The sequence below is a fragment of the Nymphalis io genome, chromosome 28 (assembly GCF_905147045.1).
Source record: "Nymphalis io chromosome 28, ilAglIoxx1.1, whole genome shotgun sequence".
NCBI lineage: Eukaryota > Metazoa > Arthropoda > Insecta > Lepidoptera > Nymphalidae > Nymphalis > Nymphalis io.
The window spans coordinates 6553086-6578812 of record NC_065915.1 but is presented as its reverse complement, the minus strand read 5'-3'; the positions used below and the strand labels follow the sequence as shown (position 1 = coordinate 6578812).

Below are 25727 nucleotides of genomic sequence, written 5' to 3'. Positions count from 1 at the left end.
GGATTATTCGTTAACTCTGTAATATTCGAGATAAAGGGATGAAATCTCAGGCAGTCTGTTTGACTGTTCATAACATTGATATCTTTTAAAGTTAATATAATAATTTAATTATAATAATTCCTAAGTTCTACCTATTGATACCACATTTTATATTAATTGTAAAAAATAGAAATGCTTATTCTTTTTATTAATATTGTAACATAAATTATATTAAAGAAAATAGCTTTATTTCCAAGCAATATAATAAAAGTAAATAAATTATAATATTGTTGAGTATAAAAAGATTTATGAAGTCGTAATATTAATGAAATGTTATGTTTTTTATTTTATTTGTTTTTTATTGCTGCGTTTGACCGATCAGCATTACGTTGCCACTTATGTATTTTTTCATGAAGGTTTTTATAATATCCAATTTGTTGTAACTCGCCGCTAGATGGCGCTGTAGTTTTATCAACTTCTTTACCATTTAACCAATCTCAATAAAAACTGGTATGTATAGCCGGGCAGGATAACATAATTGGGATTTTCTAGTTTATGTATATAAAAACAATAGTTACCTGAGCAGCGGATTGCGGTATTGGTGAGGGCTCATCAGGCCCCAGACGGGGACCGGTTCGCTTCATCATCTTGGCTCAAGTGGCCATCACCCGGTCACCTGGAATGATACAACATCATCAATGAATAACAGCTTCAACAGTCTATATTGAGGCACATTTTAGAATCTATAGTGTTATACCGTAAAAGTAAGTATATCATATATTAGTTATAAAGTTATCATTATATAAAACAAATTTAAATGCTTGTAAATTCTATCAATGTGTAAGAAATAATTGGTACAATGTTCACCAATTATTTCTTTCACAGACACTGTGTATGGGCGGTGCTGACCACTTACAATCAAATGGTCCATTTCTGCTCACCCATTTCAAATAATGTTTACATTGCCATGATTTAGTATAAGTAGACTGTACATTATATCAAATTTACATTACATTAATTGGAGGAACATCGCATCAGAACACTTTAGGTAATTTGTGATAAACCTATATTATAAACTGTAATAATGTTCTTATATTGCCATCAACCCTCCTAGCTTGTTTTTTAATTTTCATCCCATTTTATGGGACTATTGGGGTGTTAGAATTCTTTTTTTTTTTTTTTGCTTAAAGTACTAAATAGTAGTACACTAGAAAATTGTTATGAATTTTATTTTTTAATTTATAATACAAGACAGATTTAAATTGATAAAGATCGATCACTTAACCAAAGTCAAAAACACAAAACCTTATGTCATTGGCTGTAGAGTCGATGTGCAAGTCATTATCCTTAAAAACATTGACAAATAAAAATAAAAAAAAAGTTTATTCTAAAGACATTATTAATTTAAAATAAACTTACTACTTTATAACTATAAATTGTTTTATTTTAAATTGTAAATAAAATTATTTAAGATCCTTTCTCGTATTTTAAGAACAATATTACTGTGGTATGTAATGCTTAATGTTATATGTAAGTGTTAACATATATATTATATAAATATGTTACTATAAAATTGCATTTAAACCGCTTTTTATTTTAACTTTTATTATGTTTTATAAATGCCATGAAACTAAAAACTAGCACAATTTATAGTCATAATTATATAGGATTTAAATAAATTCAGTTGCAACGACTGTATATTTCTGAACAATTTTCCTGTACTTTTAGTAGCACTAACTCACCTTACTACTAAATAATTCACTAATATATTTTATAACCCTAAGTTAATGATTCAAAATAACCGATTCAAATCTTAATTTCTTAATTCATTGGGTAATCTAACAAAATTCTAATCATGATAGCTAACAGACTAGACTGTATATTTATAAACCGCTGTTGTAAAGTTTCCGCTGGACCAGTAAATTGTATAAGTAGTAGATAGTAGTGTTTATTTTATTTTTTGTAATTTTGTATATGAGTCTTGTTACTTAAATAAATGAATTAATATTATTATTATTATAATATATTTTTTCTATACATAAATATGTCCATAATGTAAATATATTATATAAGATTATATCAATTAAGCCTACTACTGTTGAACAAAGGACCACATTAACATGGGTGGGTAAGCAGTGTTAAGGTGACATTTTTAAGTCTATTCCATCAGGCCATGCCATTTGTTTTATCACATATATATTTATTTAATAATACAACGATATTAAAATCTTATTTATTTACTTGTAATTAGTATTAAGAACAAATGTATTAACATTTTCGGCACGCCATAACCCACAAAAGGCTGTGACGCTTCCAATGCTAAATTCACTATATCCCCTTGTACGCAGTCGTCATTCTTATTGTAAGTAAGCGACGGGATAGGGGGACGAGTATATATATACTTAGGTATATAAAATTAAAGATTTATGTAAGTGCTGGTACAATTTTGTTAACAACTAACTTGTTTTCATATTAATAATATGTTATTTTATACGCATTTGAGATATATTATTACTGCATACTTAAATTTAAAAATCTTGAATGAATTTGTAATAAATCTTTTTTGTTTTTTAATTAATAATATTTAATACGTTTCAAACGAGTTGTATTACGTAGTCTTTTTAGCAAACGCACATGTCAAATTATTTACGATAAGGTTAAAAATGAACACATTTTAATATTAAACACGTGGTCTTATGGACCGGAAACGCTTCTGAGAAACAAATAAATTACGAAACAAAGTATCGAAATATGATTACTATAAAGTGATTAGACGCAATAAGGTTTTTAGAATACGTAAGAGAAAAAAAACGCTTCACCTGGTTTAAGCTTGAATAACACGAGTTAAAAGATATCTTATTACGTAACAGCAAAACATATCGCATGGACGCTATATATACAAAAACAAATATATATTATATCGACTATTTCTCGCGATGACGTCATAGCACGGTTTAATGCGTGGGTTGAACTAAATAAAGGATTTTTAAAGTTAAAACATTACTATGTCAAATCATCGTAACACAAAGTTAAAGCTAACATATTAATTACGCAACGGATATCGAAATATAACAAGGCTCGTGCACTTAAAACGCTACCATTTTGAAATTCCAAACAGCTCGTTCACAGCACACACACAGGTTTAGACAAAAACCGGTCCCGCCGCGAAGCCGATGACACAAACTCACACTTATTTATAGCGGAAAACGTATACAAATCGATAACACTGACAATGTGCACAATTACATCCAACGTCGATGCAAAATTCTATCGCGTAGCTTACAAGTTGCCAACAAAAGTACAAAACAAGCTAAATGACATTTCGACTAGTAATCCCGCCTTTTTTATTGACGTGAAACGTTCTAAAACAACAATTTTAGTGGAGTGGTATCTTTCACGATTCAAGTCGCGTATGAAAATTTATTATTATTTCTACAATGAATCATTGCTGAGAGTCGGATGTAGTTTTTAACGTAAAGTGTAATCGACTTTCAGAATAGAGCGGTAAAGTCCGGTTTACCGTGGGCCGAAAGTAACGAGGACGGCGCTGTGGTATTCGTCACCGACGTAGAAAATGGCGAATAAATACCAAAGAACTAAAAGGCGCTGTTAATAACGAATTTCTATTACGACGTCGAATTTAAGCTACATAGAAATCGAGATGCGAACGTCTACTTATCTAAGCACTAGAGATAACGTCCTACCTCGACCAGTTTTTTTTATTTTATAAAATCACATATGGGATACATACCGGTGGAAACCTTGTAAGATAACGCTGAATTCTTCGATTTTGAATTGATTTCACCTCAGGTAATTCAAAAACCTCTTTTAAGACAAGGGCTTATGATAATAACGCGTCACGGTACGCTCGGAGCGAGCACATTCGTGCGCCTTCAAATAGCGCAACGGCGCAACTTTTTCGAGCGCGGCGTCAACACGGTCAGGTGGGCGAGGTTGCGACACTGCCATAGTGTCGTCTCACTCTTTCACCGTTTCCTCTCTCTGGTATATGCCGTCTTGCTCGCACTCACGTTTATTTAGCACTGAGGCATGAAGGGACGCTAACAAGACCCTCCGCGCACGAACGTCGCGCACCGAGCTGCGCGGCCGACTGACTGTAGCTCGGCACCTTCTCCGTCCACCAGGCTGCGATCGAGCCGAAGCCCCAGAGAAGTGTGGCAACGTCGCATCAAATAATAGCGAGCGAAACGGACGTGCCGCGATATGAAATGCCACGACCAACGAATCTCCACGAAGGTGGTGGACCAAAACAAATCTCCTTTCTCTAAAATTATACAACAGACAGTTGCGATCGAGAGCGCGAATGAGCGCCGCCATATCTATTTCCCGCCAAATGTTTATAGAGAGCAAGTAAACAACATTGTATTGTCCTAAATTTTGTTGTACATTATTTTAAGTAACTAATAAATAATTTTGATTGGATGTATGTATGTTATATGGAGGGTGCCGCTTATTTTGACGATGTTTCTATGACAACAACGCGAATTTACGACAAGGGGGACAATGAGACGATTACACTGATGGAAGAAATAAAAGAAGAACAACGGTATAACCCCTAATTTTCTATTTAAAAATTATACGCTTACGAGCAACGTTTGAAGAACTAATTAAGATAATATCTTCGAAGAGAAATGTCTTAACTGTGTATAAAATACATAACACAAGATTACTTTCTACGTTATATCTATGGTCTATTTAGTTAAATTAAAAAAAAAACACCTTGAAAAAGGTTGCGATAACCTCGATCAATTTACAATAGCAGTAAGTTAACGCCATTAATAACACGTTTGAATTAAAATAAGGACAAGGAAAAACCAAACAAATATATAAAGTAACATTTTATAAAAAAAAATATTTGATTAAAATATTTTTTTCAATTTCATTAATGTACAATATATATATATGGTTAGAAGAAGAAGAGTTTATTGATTACAATTTAATATATATACATATATACTTAGAATAGATATCTAAAAGCGAAATGCAAGGAGGGATTCTATTATGTATCTAATAATGGCTCAATAAGACTCGGGGTGTAATGAATTAGGAGAGTAAAGTCGCTATGGGTTGAAATTTGGTGTACCACACTAATAACCTCCCATTATATCTAAAATATTATTTACTATTTAACTGAATTTATCAAGTGTTCACGCAATTATATTAGTTTAAAAGGTAATATTATCAACTGCACTTAATTGATGATTAACCAAGAGAATAAGTTTTAAGACTCCAAAATTATGTAATTTGTAAATGTTCATACTTTTGAAAATATAACATATTGAATGTTTTTAAATGTTCAAATAAAGCAAATATCGAATCACGTTTTTTTCTATCATTCGCCATCATTGAAACAGTAACTAATGCAATATTATGGTGCACGGAACTTGAAAAAAAAACATGCCTGCCGTAGTCTTATTGTCTGACAGTTACATATATTTTTTTTTTATTCACTATAAGCTAAAGCTTGACAATAAATATACCCAATGGTAAATACAGATGTGATGTAGAAGATGCCTAATCACGCTCAATTTATCAACATGAGCACCATCATTTATTTATTATCCGTACAATCCGTTAATACGTACTTGTAACAAAAAAAAATCACCGTTAAAGAAACTTTAATTATCATAATTATTAATTTGCTTTATAAAGTATAATTTAGGTATATTTAAATGTAGAGACGCTAATGACGAACGACTATAGTTTTTTTTCTTTATTACATGCTTTTTTTTAAACACGTCTACATTTTAGATCAAATCTTGGAAACTGCAGCTTCTTCCTTGATTTGAAATTCTATATGTTGTTTCGACCACAATGCATCTTTAAGGTTAGTCAAAAGTTTAGTCGAGAAATTTGGTATACAAAAATGTTTTTCAAATTTTAATTAAGATATTTTATTGTAATTAACATCAATAATACATGTGATTATAAAGCAGGTGTTGACGAGCCACCATTATTTCAATTTATTATTATTACAATTAGTTTATTGTATATTTTTATAGTATTTTTTTTAAGTAATTAGTTTTTAAGAAAAAGGGACGAACATTTTTAATCCTATAATCGGTTGTAGAGATAAGATGGCCAGTCTTAATACAGGTAGTTTTCTTTGTGATGCTTAAAATTTTTTATTTGACAGTATACATATAAACTGTAGAATGAAAGTTTGATGAAACATTAAAAAAAACAAGGCCACAGATAATAATACATCGAAGTATCTCTTACCAACCGTATTCGAGGTTACGAATGTTCATAATTTCTAAGAAACCAATTCTAGTTTTTTTTTTTAAGTTAGTAACAGTTATTCGTTTATAGTCCAGCCAATAAAACATTTAAATCGAATTTGAGATAAGTTGCTGAATATTTGATAAACTTGGTTTATCCAAAATATATTTGTTAACAACAGAATTAGTTAAAACTCGAAATATGATTAATTATAATTAACTTTCTTGTGTAGAGTACACTAAATTTCACGGAATATTAAAAGAAAACGACTTTATTGTATTATGTAACGAATATCGCTTTAATATATGTTTTATTTTTATTTTCGATAACTGCAATACTTTCAAAGATTTTAATGAAAGTCAACGCCCATTACGGAGAATGATTGATTAAAAAAAAGTATTATGCTGCTGTTACACAAGACATTTCAAATTGTATATATTTTTGAGTTTTATATAGAACCTATTTTGTAATAGAACTGAATTGAAACACTTGATATAATATGCGAATTATTTAAAAAATAACACTATTTAGTTCAATTATTAAGCTATTTTATTGCACTTAATCAAAATAATTTTATACATTTGGTAAAACTATATATGTTTTCTAAATAAACTATCTCATTAGTCCGTCCAATTATAAATTATTTATAAAAAAATAATCTTGGATTCGATAAAGTTTTGGATCATTAAGTTTACGACGATAAGTAAATAATATACATATTTGAAAAAGAATACAGATTCTGAATTTTATCGAATTAAAATTTGATTGAAATGTGATAAAGTAATAAGAAACAAACATGGTTTAGTGGCAGAATAGTTAAACAATGCAGTCTTCCTCTTCGAGTGTCAAATCAATGATTACAAAAAAAGATAAATCATTGTTTAATTAAACAGCTACTAAGTAACGTTTATAAGAAAGGCCATAGATTGATATACAAGAGAAACATTTAATGGATTTGACCACTTCTTGTAGCAAATTTATCGTTAATGCGTTTAACAATGTCTTTTCAAGTTTTCAAGGTATAACGAAACGATGTAGTTTTTGAAAATATAACACCTCTAAATATATAATTCAAAGAACACAAGATGACAATTTAAAAACCCTACATATATATTTGTATAAGCATTACTTTACCTAGTGTGTATAAACTATGAATACATGTAAGGATACAACACAAGTATGAGAGTACATAATTCAATAAATATGTTTGTGCGAGTACCGTTACCTACCATTAAAAAATGTAATTAGAGTTCCGAAAATAATATTATTACGATTTAAGAGTATTCAATTCATTTATCACGCTTTAATTTTATCCATTGTTTTGAACGTAGGATACGAAACGGTTAGCCTTGAAATTTCTTATCGTTTATAACAAGTGACTGGGGATTGAAAAGTGCGACGTTGCCAGCATTCCGCGCCCGCTATTGCGTCTTAAATTTACAATTACGGCCGCCATCTTGTTTAGAATTATCAGATGCAACTCTGCTATTATAAGCGGTTTATTTTAACCTATTTTTGTTTCTTTTTGCTCGTATTTCAAACATCACTACTTGTCGTTATGAATGAAATGGTAAAACCAGTTTGTTAAAAAGTAAAAAAAAATGTAGTCACGTGGTTACGTAATATCTGAAAAAGTCGCTAACGCATCCGAGATTTCATTTAACATGTTAACATTTAAGCTGCTGATAACTCGAGAGCAGATATGGACATGCATGCGACATGTGTGTCTAGATCATCGAGATTGTAGATCGCTAGGCATATCCATAGCTAGCTAAGTGTCGGCGCAATATGGTTGAAGATACGTACATTGAGGTCGGACACTGGCTTGCGGGGCGCACGCCCCGCGGTCACAGGGCACCATTCGGGCCGACCAACAACCAGATACATCACAAATACGGACATTTTAACGAGAATACCACGGTATCGATCACGCACAGGCGCCATTTTGAACCGACACTGAGCGCACCGTGTCGCGGTGTTGCCACGTCGCTTATTTCCAAACGGCGCTTCTATTTCGGGCTCGCTCCCCCCGCACCGCTTCACCGTGACGCTCGGCGGTCCGCAAACAGAGCGGCCGATGGTCGACAAAACATTCATGACTATCACCCACTTCGCGGTGCCTATACCATGTATAAATATGAAATCTAGTCGGCTGCTGGCGGACAAAGCGAGCGACGTAACAGCGTCTAACATGATAAGATAGTACATAATATAATATAGCGAGCGTGATACATCGCGCCGGCTTTCACCGGAGCGGGGCGAGGCACGGCCCGCGCAGGACATGTGCCATTGGCCACCGCAGAGATCGATAGACAAACACCGACGAGGACGCCGACCTATATACTATAATGAGCCTTACAGCTCTAAGCATAGGGACCGTTTTAGTAGAGCACATACTATAAACAAACTACCGCACAACCACACTGACGTTCTTGATGTAAGTACACACGAACACAGCTCCGTAGAAACGACGCGGGGAACGGCAGAGCGCGGCCCGACCGATGAATGTATATCATCATGTATTATGGCACTTTTCTAGAGTCGAAATTCCTATACCCGGCGCACCCAGCGCTCCCCGACGAAGGACAAAGGGCCGATTTCACACGGAAAACAAAGGGAAACGCCGGCAGCATTCAGCACTTGCTTGTTTACAATGATTGCCTTTTTTTTTCACAAGTAACCGAACGTCGCGTTGCCAAGTCGTAGAGAGCGCGCCGTATATCATTATGAAATTAACTAATTCTTGAAGCAATACTCTCGATTGAAACTAGATGATACAAATAATTTAAATAACATTAATCAATCGCGCTTGTTGTTACGTTATAAAACTTGCAACGTATGGGAGAGCACAGGTGTGGACACATCGTATATACAATATGGTACTTAAATATTACTTTCTGACTACAAGGGTATTGAATTCGGCAAAAGAAGCAATTTGTATCAATCAAAAACCTAATTAATAAGCATCAAATAGGATAAGACGCAGTCTGTCAACTGAGCACTTACCTTTATTTTTACTTGAAATAGACTTCTTTCTTCGTAATAATCACGGGATTGACACTTCTCGGCGATATAAACAAGTAGATTATGGTATTTTGAGATTTTGAGAAGATTTGATATGCACAAAAAAAATATACATTACGTTGAGCAATCGTCCTACGCGCATAGAGACCGAATGCGAACTGTTGGTTTAGTTTGGGTCGGTTGATGGTGGAGGGAGGCGGGCGGAAAGCCGGAGAATGGGTGAGCGAGGGAGCAAGAAAATACAAGTTCTTTTTTATTACGATGTCCAATTATTATTTGGAAATATAGTAAATAAATCAAAATAATTGTATATATTATTTTTGGACATATTTACTTTGATATTGATTGATATTGCTTGTGAGATATGAATTTTAGTTCTTGTTTTGACATCCGTTCACATTTTGATTGAAAGCTGAAGCATTCAACTATCATACTTATTTTCTAAATGTGCTACAAAACATTAGGAGATAATTTTATTTTATTTTTTATTTTATTAATAATAATAATGTTGCCAATTTATACATAATTAATACATTATTGGTTTTGTTTTTTTTTTATAATGAAAAACTTTTTTAATATTTTTTTTTCTATTTGATAGCAAATTTTATAAATACATTATTTAACTTTGAACATATTGTAATTTTCTATAAGTCTTAAGCCTTAGAAGTATTTATTTCACACCAGAGCTATAACTAATTTTAACAAAACCGATTTTTATTAATTTATTTGTCATCTGTCATCCAATTTGTAATTACCAATCAGCATTGAGTTCGTGTATTTGAAGGAAATTGATAAACTATGTAACACGTCCTACGAATTTTAAAGTCATTTTTCCGAGATTTTCATTGAAATTGCACATCATTTAAGTGAAAAATATTTAAAATGCGGTTAAATGCTGCTATTTTAAGTTTTGCTCTTCTACTCGTTGTGGTGTCAGCGAGAATAGATCCTCAAAATTTAAGATGCTTAGGTATGTTTACCTCGTGTTTACATGAATATTTCTTATTTAAAACTAATTTTATAAGTGATATATTTCATTACAGTGTGTCGGAAGACCTTCGAGGAGCTTAATGCAGTCATTAAGGGCGTTGATAAATGGAAGAAGGTTGAAGTAAGTATTTAATTAAATATTTTCCTTGTTTACGAATACTGCATTTACTAAAGTGTATTTAAATAATATAGTTATTTAAAAAAACTGCAAGAACTTGAGTGTTTATATAATGCTTATACAAATTAAATCATGTATATTAAATTCATATTATATATATTTTTTCTTTTAAATTAAATACCTCTGTAACTTATTTTATAGTAAAAGAGTTTCTTCTTGATGAAATTTATATTCCTAATCGGTATCAGACTTATATTTAAAAAAAACCGTAAAGTGATTATTCAAAAGTTTAGTGTAAGCCTATTTAATTTTAAATAATTCTATTTGGGTGCTATATTCAACGTTGCCATTCAGTAATAACTGTCATAATTTAATGCCAATAATGTGTAATAGTAATGGTTGTAGAAATTTGCTTCCACATAACCTGGCTCTCAGGACCAGGTTGACTTTAGAAGATTTCTCCCTTGTGAAGGAAAAGAGTTTGGCTTTTCTGGGTTAAACTTTTTACACCAGCTGTAGCTGATTATTCTGCTAAAATAAATAACACTATTTTTACATTGTATTCAATTAAGTTTTTTTTATAGTAGGACAAACAAATAGGCCACCTGATGGCATTGTAAGAAATGTTAACCATCGCTTACTTAATGCGCCTCCAAACTTGGGAACTAAGATGTTATGTCCCTTGTGCCTGTATTTATTATTATTTGTTAAAAGTTAATTGAAATCAGAGTATTCTCTAGTACTCAGAGTAGTCTAGTTTGAATCGTCATATTACAGGTTTAAATTGAATGCAATGCTACCAACAGTTTGTGGCTTATATTTTATTTATCGGAAAAGAAACTCTGTAGTTACTCTTTCAAATCAAATGATATATATAATTAAACTATGTTCAATCCAACTAATGTGAATTCAAACTCCACTGTTTTTAATCATGAATATAATTTATTGTGTGATAATTCTTATATACTAATGTTTTTATAACATATAATTGAACATATAAGTTTTATTATTGCTTAATATATATATTTTTTATAGCTGTGTTTTGCTTTAAGCATTAGAGAGTTAGTAACAGGTTAAATTTAGTTGTAAGGTTTAACACACATACAGGGTTACAGGGTAATATGTCACGTTACAGTACAGGGTTATAGTTCAGGACAATAGCTATCAAATGACCCCCAAAATGCTTATGCAAAAGTGTATCGTTTTCGAGTTATTAATTTTTTAATATTTTTTTTATTTAAAGGATGTTTAAGATTCTAAAATTCAATAAAAAAAAAATCAACGTATTTTCCCTATTTTTTTTTGTATTTCTTGCTAGGGTACATCCTAGTTAATAATAACCAGTTATAAAACAAAAACAATCTTCAAGCATTTTTAAATTACAGATCCAAAACTGTACAACTTTTCGATTTTTAATTTTGATTCTTTAAGTTACTCGCAATTTTTTTGTAAAAATCACTATGGCTCTTATCATGCGGATCATTTTAAAAACATCTGCGTTTCCTTAGCTATCTATCGGTACATAAAAAGTACAGTAACAATCATAAACTCAGGAGAAAATTAGATAACAAAGAGACCAGGTAGGAAATTCTAAGAAATGCTATTGTTAAGAAATTAAATCTGGATCAAAGACAAAAGGACCTCAATGCAAAGTAGTTAAAGATTATTTTTAATAGGGGTAATAGGTAAAAAAGGAGAGATAAACCAGAGCTGTCATTGCAATTTTGAATTTAAATCAAATACAAAATACTTAATCTTTTTAGTTACTCCATACTTTCGAAATTACACTGTTTATTATTCATAATTCGTGTTCAAAATGAGATCCCCTATTTCGTATACAAATACGCATTCTTTTTCTTAATTCACTTTTTACTACAACACTACTCAAGCTATGTCGAATAGAATTTGCAGCATTCATTATTCTTGTTTTGAGTTCTTCAATTGTTTGTACTGGTGAAACATCATAAACCAGGCTTTTCATATGCCCCCAGACATAATAGTCCATCGGAGTCAAATCTGGACTTCTCGCTGGCCATGGGATTGGTCCTCCTCTGCCAATCCATCTATTACGATAATTGCTGTCTAGCCACTGTCTTACGGACATTCGAAAGTGTGCGGGGCAACCATCATGCTGGAATATCATACTCTGCCTAAGTTTCAGCGAAACATTTTCGAGTAACTCATGCAGGATTTCTCTAAGCAAGCTTTCATAACTTTCACCATTTAAGTTATCAGGTAGGAAATGTGGCCCAATAAGATTATCATTGATAATCCCCATCCAGACGTTTACCGAGAAACGTCTTTGGGAACCGCTTAATCGCTTTTTGTGAGGGTTTCCCTGTTCTTTTTGAGACCAATATCGAATATTGTGGTAGTTAGTAATACCATCTTTGTCAAACTTTGACTCGTCTGTCCATAAAATTTTTCTCAAAAAATTGGGATTTTCTGCATCACAGTGTAGCATAAATCGGCAAAAATCTAAACGTCTTGCAGGATCTCCTTCTTCAATCACGTGTACGGGTGTGTAATGATAGGGATACAATCCAGCCGCGTGGACAGTAAACCAGACTCTCCATTGAGATACGCCCAGTCGGTTTGCCACAATATTGGTGGAAACTGTAGGGTCCTCTCGGAAATGACGAATAATTACATCTTCTTCATCTGGAGAACGGACACGAGGGCGTCCGGAATCAGATTGTCTCCTTTGCAGAATGAGATGAATGCAGAAAAAGAATGCGTATTTGTATACGAAATAGGGGATCTCATTTTGAACACGAATTATGAATAATAAACAGTGTAATTTCGAAAGTATGGAGTAACTAAAAAGATTAAGTATTTTGTTTTTGATTTAAATTCAAAATTGCAATGACAGCTCTGGTTTATTTCTCCTTTTTTACCTATTACCCCTATTAAAAATAATCTTTAACTACTTTGCATTGAGGTCCTTTTGTCTTTGATCCAGATTTAATTTCTTAACAATAGCATTTCTTAGAATTTCTTACCTGGTCTCTTTGTTATCTAATTTTCTCCTGAGTTTATGATTGTTACTGTACTTTTTATGTACCGATAGATAGCTAAGGAAACGCAGATGTTTTTAAAATGATCCGCACGATAAGAGCCATAGTGATTTTTACAAAAAAATTGCGAGTAACTTAAAGAATCAAAATTAAAAATCGAAAAGTTGTACAGTTTTGGATCTGTAATTTAAAAATGCTTGAAGATTGTTTTTGTTTTATAACTGGTTATTATTAACTAGGATGTACCCTAGCAAGAAATACAAAAAAAAATAGGGAAAATACGTTGATTTTTTTTTTATTGAATTTTAGAATCTTAAACATCCTTTAAATAAAAAAAATATTAAAAAATTAATAACTCGAAAACGATACACTTTTGCATAAGCATTTTGGGGGTCATTTGATAGCTATTGTCCTGAACTATAACCCTTTAAAAGGATCGTGACATATTACCCTGTAACCCTGTATACTAACAGTTTATGTTAAATAAAAGCTTGAAACAAAATTGTATTTTTTTAGGTCGGTAATTTCAGAATGGACGCCGAGGGCAACACAATGCAACAGAAAGTACCAGCCCATCGTTCAGCTGTTTACATATCTGAAGTAATTGATGGAATTTGTAAGTTGTAAAATGTTTATATTACTTTTTTGTTTATTTGTCCATCAAAAATTTATATTGGTTTTACAAAGTGCTTAATCTTAATATTTTTTTTAAACTATAATATTTTTTGCATAAGATAGTAAAAACAATATTTATCTTTAGTGTAAAAGTTTTATTTATTAGAGAATTTGTTTGCAAAGACAAATATAATTATTTTCTAGTTTTAACAAAAACTCCCATTTTTGCATTTATTTCTGAGATAAAAAGTACAAAACAAAGCTTATGTTACCCTCCGGTCCATAAATAACATGACCATACATTCTAATTTGAGTGGGACGGGTCCATTAAGCATTGTGTTAACATATAACTATTAAAAGTGCTGCTATAGCAAAATATGTTATCTGTGACAGTTAATTGTCAAGTAACGTTAGAAAAGAAACAGAATATTATTGGGAAGAATATTATGTCACCACGAAAGAGCACGAGGAGCAGAATATTATATTACCACGAGAAATATATAGAGTTAACTTGTACATTTTGTGCAATTATAAACATTATTCAGTGAGTGTTTGATTTCTCTTTCTGTCATCATTGATTTGTCATTCGAAAGAAGTAGACATAGCATTGCTTAACTTATCGTCATCTAAGCAATATTATAAGGTAGACAGATTGACAAATGGACCAAATGGTCCAAATGGATGTAAATGGTCAACACCGCCCACCCAAAATAAACCATCCCTTACATCCTTACAATGCGCCACCAAAATCAGAAACTAAGGTTATGTCCTTTGTGCCTGCTGCCTATAGTTCACTGGTTCATTAACCCTTCAAACCGGAACACAACAATACTAAATATTGCTGTTCAGTTGGATGGTACCTACCCTTTCATCATTTTTGACCCGTGGTCTTATTTAAGGTTTTGATATCTGCGGCTTTATAGATATATTATATCTATTAGGTCAAGGCCGACTACGTGAAAATCGAAAATTGACTTAAATTTATTTATTGCTAATTATAGGAGTCATAAAATTTATATAATTCGAAAGGTACTGTCCACAAAAAAAAAGAATTCAGGCAAAAAAGTGGATGAATTTCTGTTATATATTTAGGTACCCCTAGACGGACTTGCAAAAAGCCACATCAAGTTAATGTCTTATATACTATTTAAGTAAATAATAAACGTTATATAATACTTCAAGTCAGCTATTTGCATGTTTATTTAATAAAGCGTCATTACGAAAAACCTACGAGCTCTGCAGTTGCATTGTCTTAAAACACTTACATAGTATGTTTACAAAATAACATCGTAGTGTAAATATTTTGTGTTGTTGATATTTTTTTCATCTGCATTTCGACTGCTTCGTTGTTCTAGTGGCTTGATGTAAGGCCGCAGACTCGGAGGTCCTGGCTTCAATTCCCAGGTCGGGCCAATAAAAAGTTATTGGGTTTTTCTGTCAGAAAATTCTCAGTAGTATCCCGGAGTCTGGAAGTTGGAAGTGTGTACACTCCCGTGCCTCGGAAAGTACGTAAAGCTGTTGGTCCTGCGCCTGAACTCTTTCCGGATGGATATTGCTGTTTGGGTTTAATTGACTTTGAGACCCTTTGGTCAGCTACCGTGAAAGCTGGAATTATAGTGTATTCATGTGTACAGTGAGAGGGTTCTTACTGAATAGCCCAAAAAGTCAGTCTGGGTACGGGCCTAGGCTTTGCCCCTTTACCCGGTATGTGCCTTACCGGCAAGTTATCTTGCCGTGTCTTTTAATTTTGGCCCGAAGGGCCAGGGTCTCAATGACCCAGTGGCTGTTGTTGATTCATGTCTAATACTTTATATGTTGTTGTAACTTGTAATTCGTCACTAGATGGCGCTGTAGCTCGTTAACTTAAACGTTCCAGCGATCGCCATGACGTTGGTATAAATATAAATGGCAGGATAAATTACGCCGCGTTTTCATTGGCTATGTCTATATATTATTATAAATGTAAATGATATCTGCCTGTTACGCTTCCACGGCTAAAATGTTGAATCGATTCCGATGAAATTTGGTATAAAGCAAGCATGAATCCTAAGGAAACTTACATTTTTAAATCTAACCAAGGTGGTTTTATGTGAAAACTAGTAAAAGGATAATTAACTAGCTATCTTTTAACAGAAGACATTTTGAAATTTAAAAAAGACCATTGTTACTGTACTAAGACACCCTGTCTTAGTTGGTAGTTTTTGAAATTTTGTTTATTTGCCCGGGGGAGGGCGTATAAAGCTTTTTTCTCCCATTATTTCAATTTCATCTGATTGACAAAATCAAAGCGTTTTAAGTACACAAAGCATAAGCATTTTCTATATTATGGTATGAGATCATTAACACTGTGGGGGGGGGACCATGTGTAAACGTTACGAGGAAAGGCGGCCTTGTTGGGCTTTTTTGTTTTTTATAGCCGAATTACCGATAGTAATACTTGGTGGTAGGACCTTGTGCCTCAGTAGGTACCACTCACTCATCATATATATTACCTCTTAACAGCAATTATCAGTGTTATTATGTTCCTGTTTAAAATGCGAGTGAGCCAGTGTAACTACAGACACAAGAGACATGACATCTTAGATTTCCAAGGTGGATTGGCGATGTAACGGGTGGTTATTATTTATTACTGTACCAATGTCTGAGCGGTGAGCATATGTCATCAGGTTATATTTACCGGTCTGCCTGCCTATTTTTAAATAAATCGTAAGTCTACGTCACCGATTGTGAAGTTTTATCGTATTCAATTTTTTTAGGCAAGAAAATGGATGACTACGTACGTGTGTACTACAAGGCGACAGGCAAGCTCGCGATAATGCAGCTCATCACGCCGGGGGGTGGCATGAACCCTGAGTTCTCGAAGACAAAGTTCGTGACGGACGACGACTTGAACAAGAGCCTCGAGTACTATGTGAGTATAATATAGGTTTTTTTTAGATTTAAGTAAGTCAAATTGAATTAAAAGTAATGTAACAGCCTGTACATGCATTTTACTGGTGGTAGAGCTTTGTGCAAGCTCGTCTGGGTAGGTACCACCCACTCATCAGATATTCTACCGCAAAACAGCAGTTCTTGGTATTGTTGTGTTCCGGGTTGAAGGGTGAGTGAGCCAGTGTAATTACAGGCACAAGGGACATAAAATCTTAGTTACCAAGGTTGGCGCATTGGCTATGTAAGCGATGGTTAACATTTCTTAGAATGCCAATGTCTAAGGGCGTTGGTGACCACTTACCATCAAGTGGCCCATATGCTCGTTCGCCTTCCTATTCTATAAAAAAAAAAATCTAAATTTTCTTCATGATCACTCCGTCTATCGGTGAAAACCGTATGAGAATCCGTTCGGTGGTTTTTGAGTTTATCACGTTCACACAGACAGACGGACGCGACGGGGGGACTTTGTTTTACAATTATATTTTACGTTATATTTTTTTTGTTATATAATTGTTATTCAATATTTTTCAGTGCGAACGTATGTTTGAAGCTAACGAAGACGAAATCACCGATTTGTACAAGAACAGGCCGGAGGATGACGTCATGCCGGACGCAGAACGAGAAGTATGTATATGCGTTCTCTTTCTTACAGTAAAGTCATAGCCTGTCAATGGTACGGATATATAATAGGTTTTCTTCGTTTGAAAAGAAGATTTGAAGCTTATTCTAAAACGATGCTCCAATGTGGTGCGTACACATGTAGCATTTCAGTGAATTATACAGCATGGTTGTATAATTCACTGAAATGAATCAATTCACTGAAACTCAAGGTTGGTGGCGCATTGGCTATAAGCGATGGTTGACATTTCTTACAATGCCCATGTCTAAGGGCGTTTGGTGACCACTTACCATCAGGTGGCCCATATGCTCGTCCACCTTCCTATTCTATATAAAAAAAAGCTTACCTACGCCCAAACGCCGCCACGTGTTAACAACGAAGCTAGCTAGCTTCGCTGTTAACACGTGGCGGCGTTTGGGCGTAGGCTACCTTTGATAAACAAGCACGATGCAATCCCCCTTCATACTTTAATCCTGGCTTAGCACAGGTAGTTAGGATTAGGTAAATTCGTTCTTACACAACTATCGGACGTGGATAGTACGATAATTTCCATTATGATGTACAATTTGATAATGACACGAACCATTAACAGTTTTTTACTGTCAGCGCCATCTATTGGCTCGTTTCTTTCTTTGGAACAATGGCAGCCGTTTCATATCTTGGTTTGATGCGGTGTGTTGGCAGTTACAATATTTCGCGGGATCAAAACGAAAAACAAAAATGTGCAGCATATTTCAAATATATTGTTGTGATTTTGTATAATATTAATAAATATAATATTTTATAATTATTATCTTGTTGTACGATAATTTTAATATCCCCGGTACGATAACTGACTGGCTTTAGTTTGTGAACCCTGATGGCAAGCGATGGCAATGGCAGTACAACACCACGCCGCACGCGCTTCATTTATTTAAATTGGAAATTTGGTCAAAAATGAAGTACCAATTTTTTTTACATAATTCCGAATGAAAATCATGTACCGACCAAATAAAAACAACTGTTGGCGGTCCTTTGCATGAATGCACGAGGCTTACCACTGACAGGGACATATGGCGCAGGCTCGTGAGACGAATAACATCTGCGCCGAATAATTTATAATACTTCATGGCGACCACAACCGCTCTGACAAGAGTGTCACGACGAAGAAGAAGAATTCTCCTTAAATATTGATAGTACCAGTCCACCGTGTATATAATAATATTTTGCCGGTATAATATTGCGTGTTTGCATAAAGCCCTACCACCCAATTCCCCTAACTATTAAACTCATGGAATTCCGAACGAATCTTAATTTTTACATGGAGTTCTGTTATAAGTAATCCTTTGATTATATATATACATGTTTGTAGAAACAGATTATCGTGTATATTAATATATAAGAATATGAGACGAAGGAATTTCATATTTCGATTTTCTTTTCGTAGTTAATAATTACTTGAGCTATACTGATTTTTCAATAGGACCTTGAAGGCTGAGTGAGCCAGTGTAATTACAGGAACAAGGGACATAACATCTTAGTTCCCAAGGTTGGTGGAGCATTGGCGATGTAAGCGATGGTTAACATTTCTTACAATGCCAATGTCTATGGGCGTTTGTGACCACTTATCATCAGGTGGCCCATATGCTCGTCCGCCTTCCTATTCTATATAAAAAAAGAATTCTTGGTATAGATGTACAATATCAAAATTAGTCAAATTCGTTAAGCCAGCCCAGAACCTTAGCCCAGCTGTGGGACGTTTCCAGGCTGTTGTTTTTTCGGGAAAACACTAAACACTATATCATAATCCGGGTAATAATTGTACAAATTGTTGATATTTGTTTTCTATGTGCAGATCTGCTTCAACCACGCCAAGTACTGCGAGGACTGGATGTTGCCGACTGAGGAGGATACCACCTGGACACCGGAGATGGAAGCGGAGTATGTTAAGGTGAGATCCCCATGTTACCCCCTCACGTAATCAATCAGACCTTTCTACTTACTGTTACTTTCCAATGTATAAGAATGTTACAGAGATTTTCGTAACAGTAAAAACCTATAAATAGTAACAGCCTGTGAATGTCCCACTGCTGGGCTATGGCCTCTTTTTCCTTTTTGAGAAGGTATGGAGGTTATTCTACCACGCTGCTCCAATGCGGGTTGGTGGAATACATATAAGAGAATTTCAGTGAAATTAGATACATGCAGGTTTCCTCACGATGTATTCCTTGACGGTAAAGCACGAGATGAATTATAATCACAAATGAAGCACATGAAAAGTCAGTGGTGCTTGCCCGAGTTTGAACCCACGATCGTCGGTCAAGATTCACGCGTTCTTACCACTGGCCAACTCGGATCTTCGGTTCTTATCAACAACCTATATTGATAAGAAAAAACAATCGAATGAATTTATTAAAAATATATATTCATATTATATAGAAATCTTGTAAATTAGAAAATATGAGACTATTATTGATTGATTAAATGAAAATATAAAGGCTTAAGTTAAATATTTATTATATTTCTTACAATGCCAATGTCTATGGGCGTTGGTGATCACTTACCATCAGGTGGCCCATATGCTCGTCCGCCTATCTATTATATAAAAAAAAAAACAAAAAAGATTAGTAAAGTATATACTACATATAATGTTATATACTTATCTTTGTAGTAACTAATGCAATAAAAATGATTAAATAAACAGTACAGTATATTTTCTATTACACGTAAATCACACATGTCTCTCATCTTCAAATATAGCATTAATTTATGTCAATATATACAATAAATACTTACTATGTAAAATATAAGCATCTATAGTGTCTGATGATTTTTTGTATAGGAATGAAGGATTATTATCCTTATATAATTAATTTTAATTATTATTATTAGTGTACAAGGAGAGTCGGAGGTGTCTTAGTTGAAAATTGAAAATGTTTTATTTCATATCGAAACAAAAATACTAATATAAATTTCCCAATAAAACTATTTAGTTTGATGTTTCAAAAATCCATTTTCCTTGTGGGAATGAGAAACTGTTTATATTTATAGTAAAAACACAATCTGTATTAATTCATTATCGCTTATTATATTATTAACTGAATTATATTATAATTAAATAAATAATAAGATTAATTATTTTAATTTGACTGGTGGTAAAGCTTTGTGCAAGCTCGTCTGGGTAGGTACCACCCACTCATCAGATATTCTACCGCAAAACAGCAGTACTTGGTATTGTTGTGTTCCGGTTTGAAGGGTGAGTGAGCCAGTGTAATTACAGGCACAAGGGATATAACATCTTAGTTCTCAAAGCTGGTGGCTCATTGGCGATGTAAGCGATGGTTAAAATTTCTTACAATGTCAATGTGTATGGGCGTTTGTGACCACTCACCATCAGGTGGTACCCATATGCTCTATAAAAAAAAAAACACATTATAAATTTTCATCCATAATTGAATTAAGCTTAGTTTAAAATGTTTGACGATCCCGAAATAGGGAACATATTAATATGAAATCCCTTTGAATAAGAAAATAAGATAAATAAACAAACTTAACCTTGAATTGATATAACATTAGTTGTTAACTAGTGAAGGTGAACGAATGATTTTTCTTAATGATTATAAAGATTTTGTGTGTGTGTGTGTGTATAGTGTATATGCACATTATACACATATGCATACATACACACACACACACACACACACATTCTTATATAAGTCGATCAGACATGATAATAATAAGATGTTAATAAATGAATAATATTTTTCAGGTCCACGGGCCAGATCCATATGGCTTCGGTGGTATGCCGCAACAGCAGATACAGCAGGAACCAGACGCTGAGGACTACGATGATACGGATGACGTCGAAGATGTTCCAGCTGAGGATGAAATCCAGGAACCGTCTCCAACCAAGGAGGAATTGTAGAAGTGTGTATTATAAACCATGAGTGAGTTTGTTTATTGTGAAAATATGCTTACATTTTATATAATGTATTCATAAATAACATTTGTCCAAATGTTTGTCTATTTACTTGAATAGGTTCTACATTATGTATATATATGTTACTATCCAATAGTGAAATTAAAACATAAATGTGAAAATTTAATTATATATTTAATATAAATTAATATGTATATTACTTATTGTAATAATTAAATTTGTATCAAATTGATATATATTATTTTTAATGTCTATACAATATGTACACAATGCAGTTAAATTGTGAAACGATTTGTGCAGTAGGCTTGCGTCCGATGTATCAAAACGAATTCAAAATCGGATTTCAAACACAAATTGATTTGTCTTGATTTCGCAAATTAAAAATCTGATTTCAAAAAAACGAACCAAACGCCAAAGAACTATAGATCGATTGAAAAGATTTTGAATCGACAAATAAAATCACTGGATATCACCAAACGAATTGTGTGTGGTATCCAAACGCAAACTGATTGTTACGTACTATGAAATTCGCTTTCTCTCTTTCTAACCAATTGGAATAAAGCGGAATAAAAAGGATAGCGCGAATTTTGCGATTCGGATTTTTTGCGATTTTTTGGTTCTGCTACGGATATCTATTACGCAATCATCGACCTTACTACTAAGTACTTAAAGACTATATTTGCTTGAGCGCAAGCGATTTGGTGAGGCTAGGCGTTACCGAAATCGGATATCTAAAATCGGATTTTGAATTTGAAATCGGATAAATATCAGTTTGCGTTAAAAACCAAAAAACGCCCAACTAATGTGCAGTCCTACAAATATTGTTTCATAGTGTGTAAATGAAATTATTTGTTGCATTTATCTAATACTAAAATGTAATATTGTTTGTCTTTGAATCACGAATCAACTGCTAGTTCTAAAGACGCACACAAGCTTGATTATATGTGTGATTATAAAAAATATGGCATTGAATATATAAAATGTTATACGTTTGGTTAAAATTTAATTTGTTTAAATAATCGGTGTTGCCATAGATACATGTATTTCTACCCGTAGTCCTATATTTTTATCTGTGTTACAAATAAATTTATTATTATTTTAAATTATTTATTTATAAACTCTTTTAATTGTGATTGATGATTTATTTTATATAATCTGTCGAGCTCAAGTTAGTTTTAATTTATAATTATATATTACATGGAAATGTGCCTTTATAATGTATACTTCTGAGGTTATTAGAATTTGTAAATTTAATGTTATATTTATATAATGTCATATTAGATACCGTAGTATTGGTTTGAACATAATTACAATAAAATTTTTGTGTTTGAAAATGTTAAATTTTTTAAAAGATTGAGAAAAAGTGTTTGTTTTTTAAATATTTGTTATTTTCATCATTTCATCTTAACAAATAAGAGTCCACAGATAACACAGTTTGGTCAAATATTTATCTTTTGTCTTGTATTGAGATTATTTTCTTCATACAATGTTGTGATTATGCAAAAGGAGAGTATTTTGTTTGTTTCAACTATTTACACTTTCTTTAAAACTCTTTCCATTAATCATAATTATTTATTTATTTATATAATTGACTTAATTGATAACTTTTTTTTTCACAATAAGATTATAACAATAAATTGTAATCCTTAGACTCGATTTTTAATATATGTTGTATAGGCTATTTCAATGTTAGAAGGAGTATATATAGACAAACTTTAGATTTACATATTCTATGCGATTTTCTACTAGCTCTGCTGTATGTACTACAAACGGTTCTCGTTAAATATACCTTAATTTTTAATACAACACTATACCACACAATTACTTATGTGTACTTTAATTTGAAACCGATAACTATACTGGTGGTAGGGCTTTGTGCAAGCTCGTCTGGGTAGGTACCACCCACTCATCAGATATTCTACCGCAAAACAGCAATACTTGATATTGTTGTGTTCCGGTTTGAAGGGTGAGTGAGCCAGTGTAATTACAGGCACTAGGGACATAAAATCTTAGTTCCCAAGGTTGGTGGCGCATTGGATATAAGCGATGGTTGACATTTCTTACAATGCCAATGTCTAAGGGCGATTGGTGACCACTTACCATCAGGTGGCCCATATGCTCGGCCACCTTCCTATTCTATAAAAAAAAAAAACTATTAGGACGCCATTTTATCACGAATCTATAATGCCTATGTTGTGTTAGATGTCGACCAATGATATCAAGTTAATTTAAGGTCAAAGTCGTTTATTTGTCTCTACTCTTCTATCATTGGAGTAGACTATAAATCACTCTCTTTTTACAGTAAGGGCCGTATGTACTTCTCTAATTATTTTTGGGTGCCAATTTATACTGGTGGATAGTGTGCAATATTTCATATTGTTATGTGTGATTGGTACTGTCGGCTGTAGTTTGAGGACCTGTTCGAAGTGATCGCTTAAAAATTTCAAATATGAAATGTGCGTTGTGAAAATGTGATGTTATTTTATTAAACGTTTATAAATATAATGACATAGTTTTATTTCTTAATAGATTTAAATAATAATGGTAATATGTTTATTCATATAGGTGTTGTAGGTATAATATAACTTTAAAAATAATATCCTGGGACATTATTCACACACGGCCGTCTGATCCAAAACTAAGCAGAGCTCGTACTATGGAAACCAGACAATTGATATACTACATATACTAGTTTTCTTTTATAAATACATACTTATATAGATAATTACACCCAAATTCAGGACAAACAGACAAATGTCTGTCCACAAATGTCATGCACACAAATGTCTGTCCTGGGTGGGAATTGAATAATTTAAATTTCAAAAAAATTAAAATCATCTTTAATGTTTAAATAAAAACTTTACAATGTCTAATATCAATTAATTGGTACCATCTTGGAGTTACATTGAACCTATCGATGAAATAACCAACAAATTTTCATAAACACAAATGCTGCACCCGAACGTTATGTATGTTAATCAGATTGATTGAGTACAAATGGAAGGCTTTTTCATTTACATCTTAATTCTACTTTTTGCAATTAAATAATATAATAATCTTTAATATTATAAATGCGAAATCTGTCGCTCTATTAGCCTTTTACAGCTGAATCTATGCAAGTCGGAATTCCAAGGATGGGCTCCGTTTTGATACCCACCTACCCCCTTCCCCCAACACGCGGGCGAACTAGTAAACTAAAAAAATTAAAAAAATGCGTATAAGCAATTATGTTTATTGGATAGTCAAGTATACGACGAGCCAAATTGTATTTTTAATATAAAATAACTAAGAAGAAATTAAACACGTCTAAACAGATTTGGATGCTCAGTTTAATTGATTATTAAAATACATATTTCCACTGTCTAACTAAAATGTTATATTCCCACGAATTTATTTACTGAGTTATGTTTCCCAGTAGACCACCCAACGATGAAATGCAACGATGCAATTTTAGGTTCTTATTGTGAATATTTTTGGTTGCATAACTAGACAAATGTAATAAAACAAGAACAGATATTTGAAAAATACATTTAATTTCATAATATCACATTATATACATTAAACTGTGTAAAAATTCAAAGTGTACATATTTATAAAAAAGGCACAAATCCTACGATAAAATAAATTCGATACATCGAACGTGTCAAAACGTACACAAGAGAAAAATGTCCGAACAGAAATTCGATTTATTGTGTCGAGTAAATTTTACATTTAAAATTAAAGTAATATTAATCCAACTGTTTAGTTAAATTAAAGTTACTTTCTGTCATTATGGATTTGACATTCGAAAGAAGAAGACAGCAATATTTACTTATCATTTCCCTTAAAAAGTCGTATAGATAAAACTCTAATCAAATATTAAATATTTCAAGCTTTATAATATATAAATTTAATTGTATATAATTGAATCGATTCAAAAGAGCAACTACATAGTTTCTTGTTGTTCTTGGTAGAATCTAAATTCCGAAACGGTGTTAGATTAACATTTGCAATACAATCTTGCAAAATATTAATTTAAATTTTCTGAAATATTATTCATTAAAATACATTAAGACAACAAAAGAACATCTTATCTTTCTTTAATTCATCATTATATTTAATTCATCATTATATTTTGCATATTATTTACATTACAAAACATACATTATATAATAATATTATTGGTCAATATTTATAAATCTTTAAATACTCGAAATAATACATACAAGTAATGTAAAAAAGTTTCGACTCATACACCATTGATAATACAAAAATGATTTCAAATTTAAGTGA

General features: G+C 32.6%; 2 protein-coding genes and 1 long non-coding RNA gene across 17 annotated transcripts in view; 2 read left to right on the top strand and 1 right to left on the bottom strand.

The window, feature by feature from the left end:
* The window catches only part of LOC126779165 (paired amphipathic helix protein Sin3a), a 38027-nt gene extending 28634 nt beyond the window's left edge, over positions 1–9393 (bottom strand). For 3 of the 14 annotated variants that reach the window (XM_050503041.1, XM_050503040.1, XM_050503042.1), the window contains exons 1-2: positions 3731–4381; positions 558–655 (exon numbers count right to left, since the gene is read on the bottom strand). In XM_050503041.1, coding sequence (XP_050358998.1) covers positions 558–626 — 69 coding nt within the window. In that variant the 5' untranslated portion in view covers positions 627–655; positions 3731–4381. Of the gene's footprint in view, positions 1–557; positions 656–3730; positions 4388–8028; positions 8421–9228 lie in introns of those variants that run through there. The other 11 variants (XM_050503045.1, XM_050503046.1, XM_050503038.1 and 8 more) reach the window with 9 other exon arrangements.
* The window catches only part of LOC126779266 (uncharacterized), a 156929-nt gene extending 132969 nt beyond the window's left edge, over positions 1–23960 (top strand). For both annotated transcript variants that reach the window (XR_007670279.1, XR_007670278.1), the window contains exon 2: positions 23477–23960. This is a non-coding gene — a long non-coding RNA (uncharacterized LOC126779266). The remainder of the gene's footprint in view (positions 1–23476) is intronic.
* On the top strand, positions 10013–23960 carry LOC126779206 (protein seele). The gene is made up of 7 exons (XM_050503122.1): positions 10013–10216; positions 10290–10357; positions 13888–13987; positions 16743–16897; positions 17449–17541; positions 19371–19466; positions 21285–23960. Exons 1-7 carry the CDS (start codon positions 10129–10131, stop codon positions 21438–21440), a joined length of 756 nt encoding a protein of 251 aa, XP_050359079.1. The 5' UTR covers positions 10013–10128; the 3' UTR covers positions 21441–23960.
* Positions 23961–25727: the final 1767 nt, after the last annotated feature.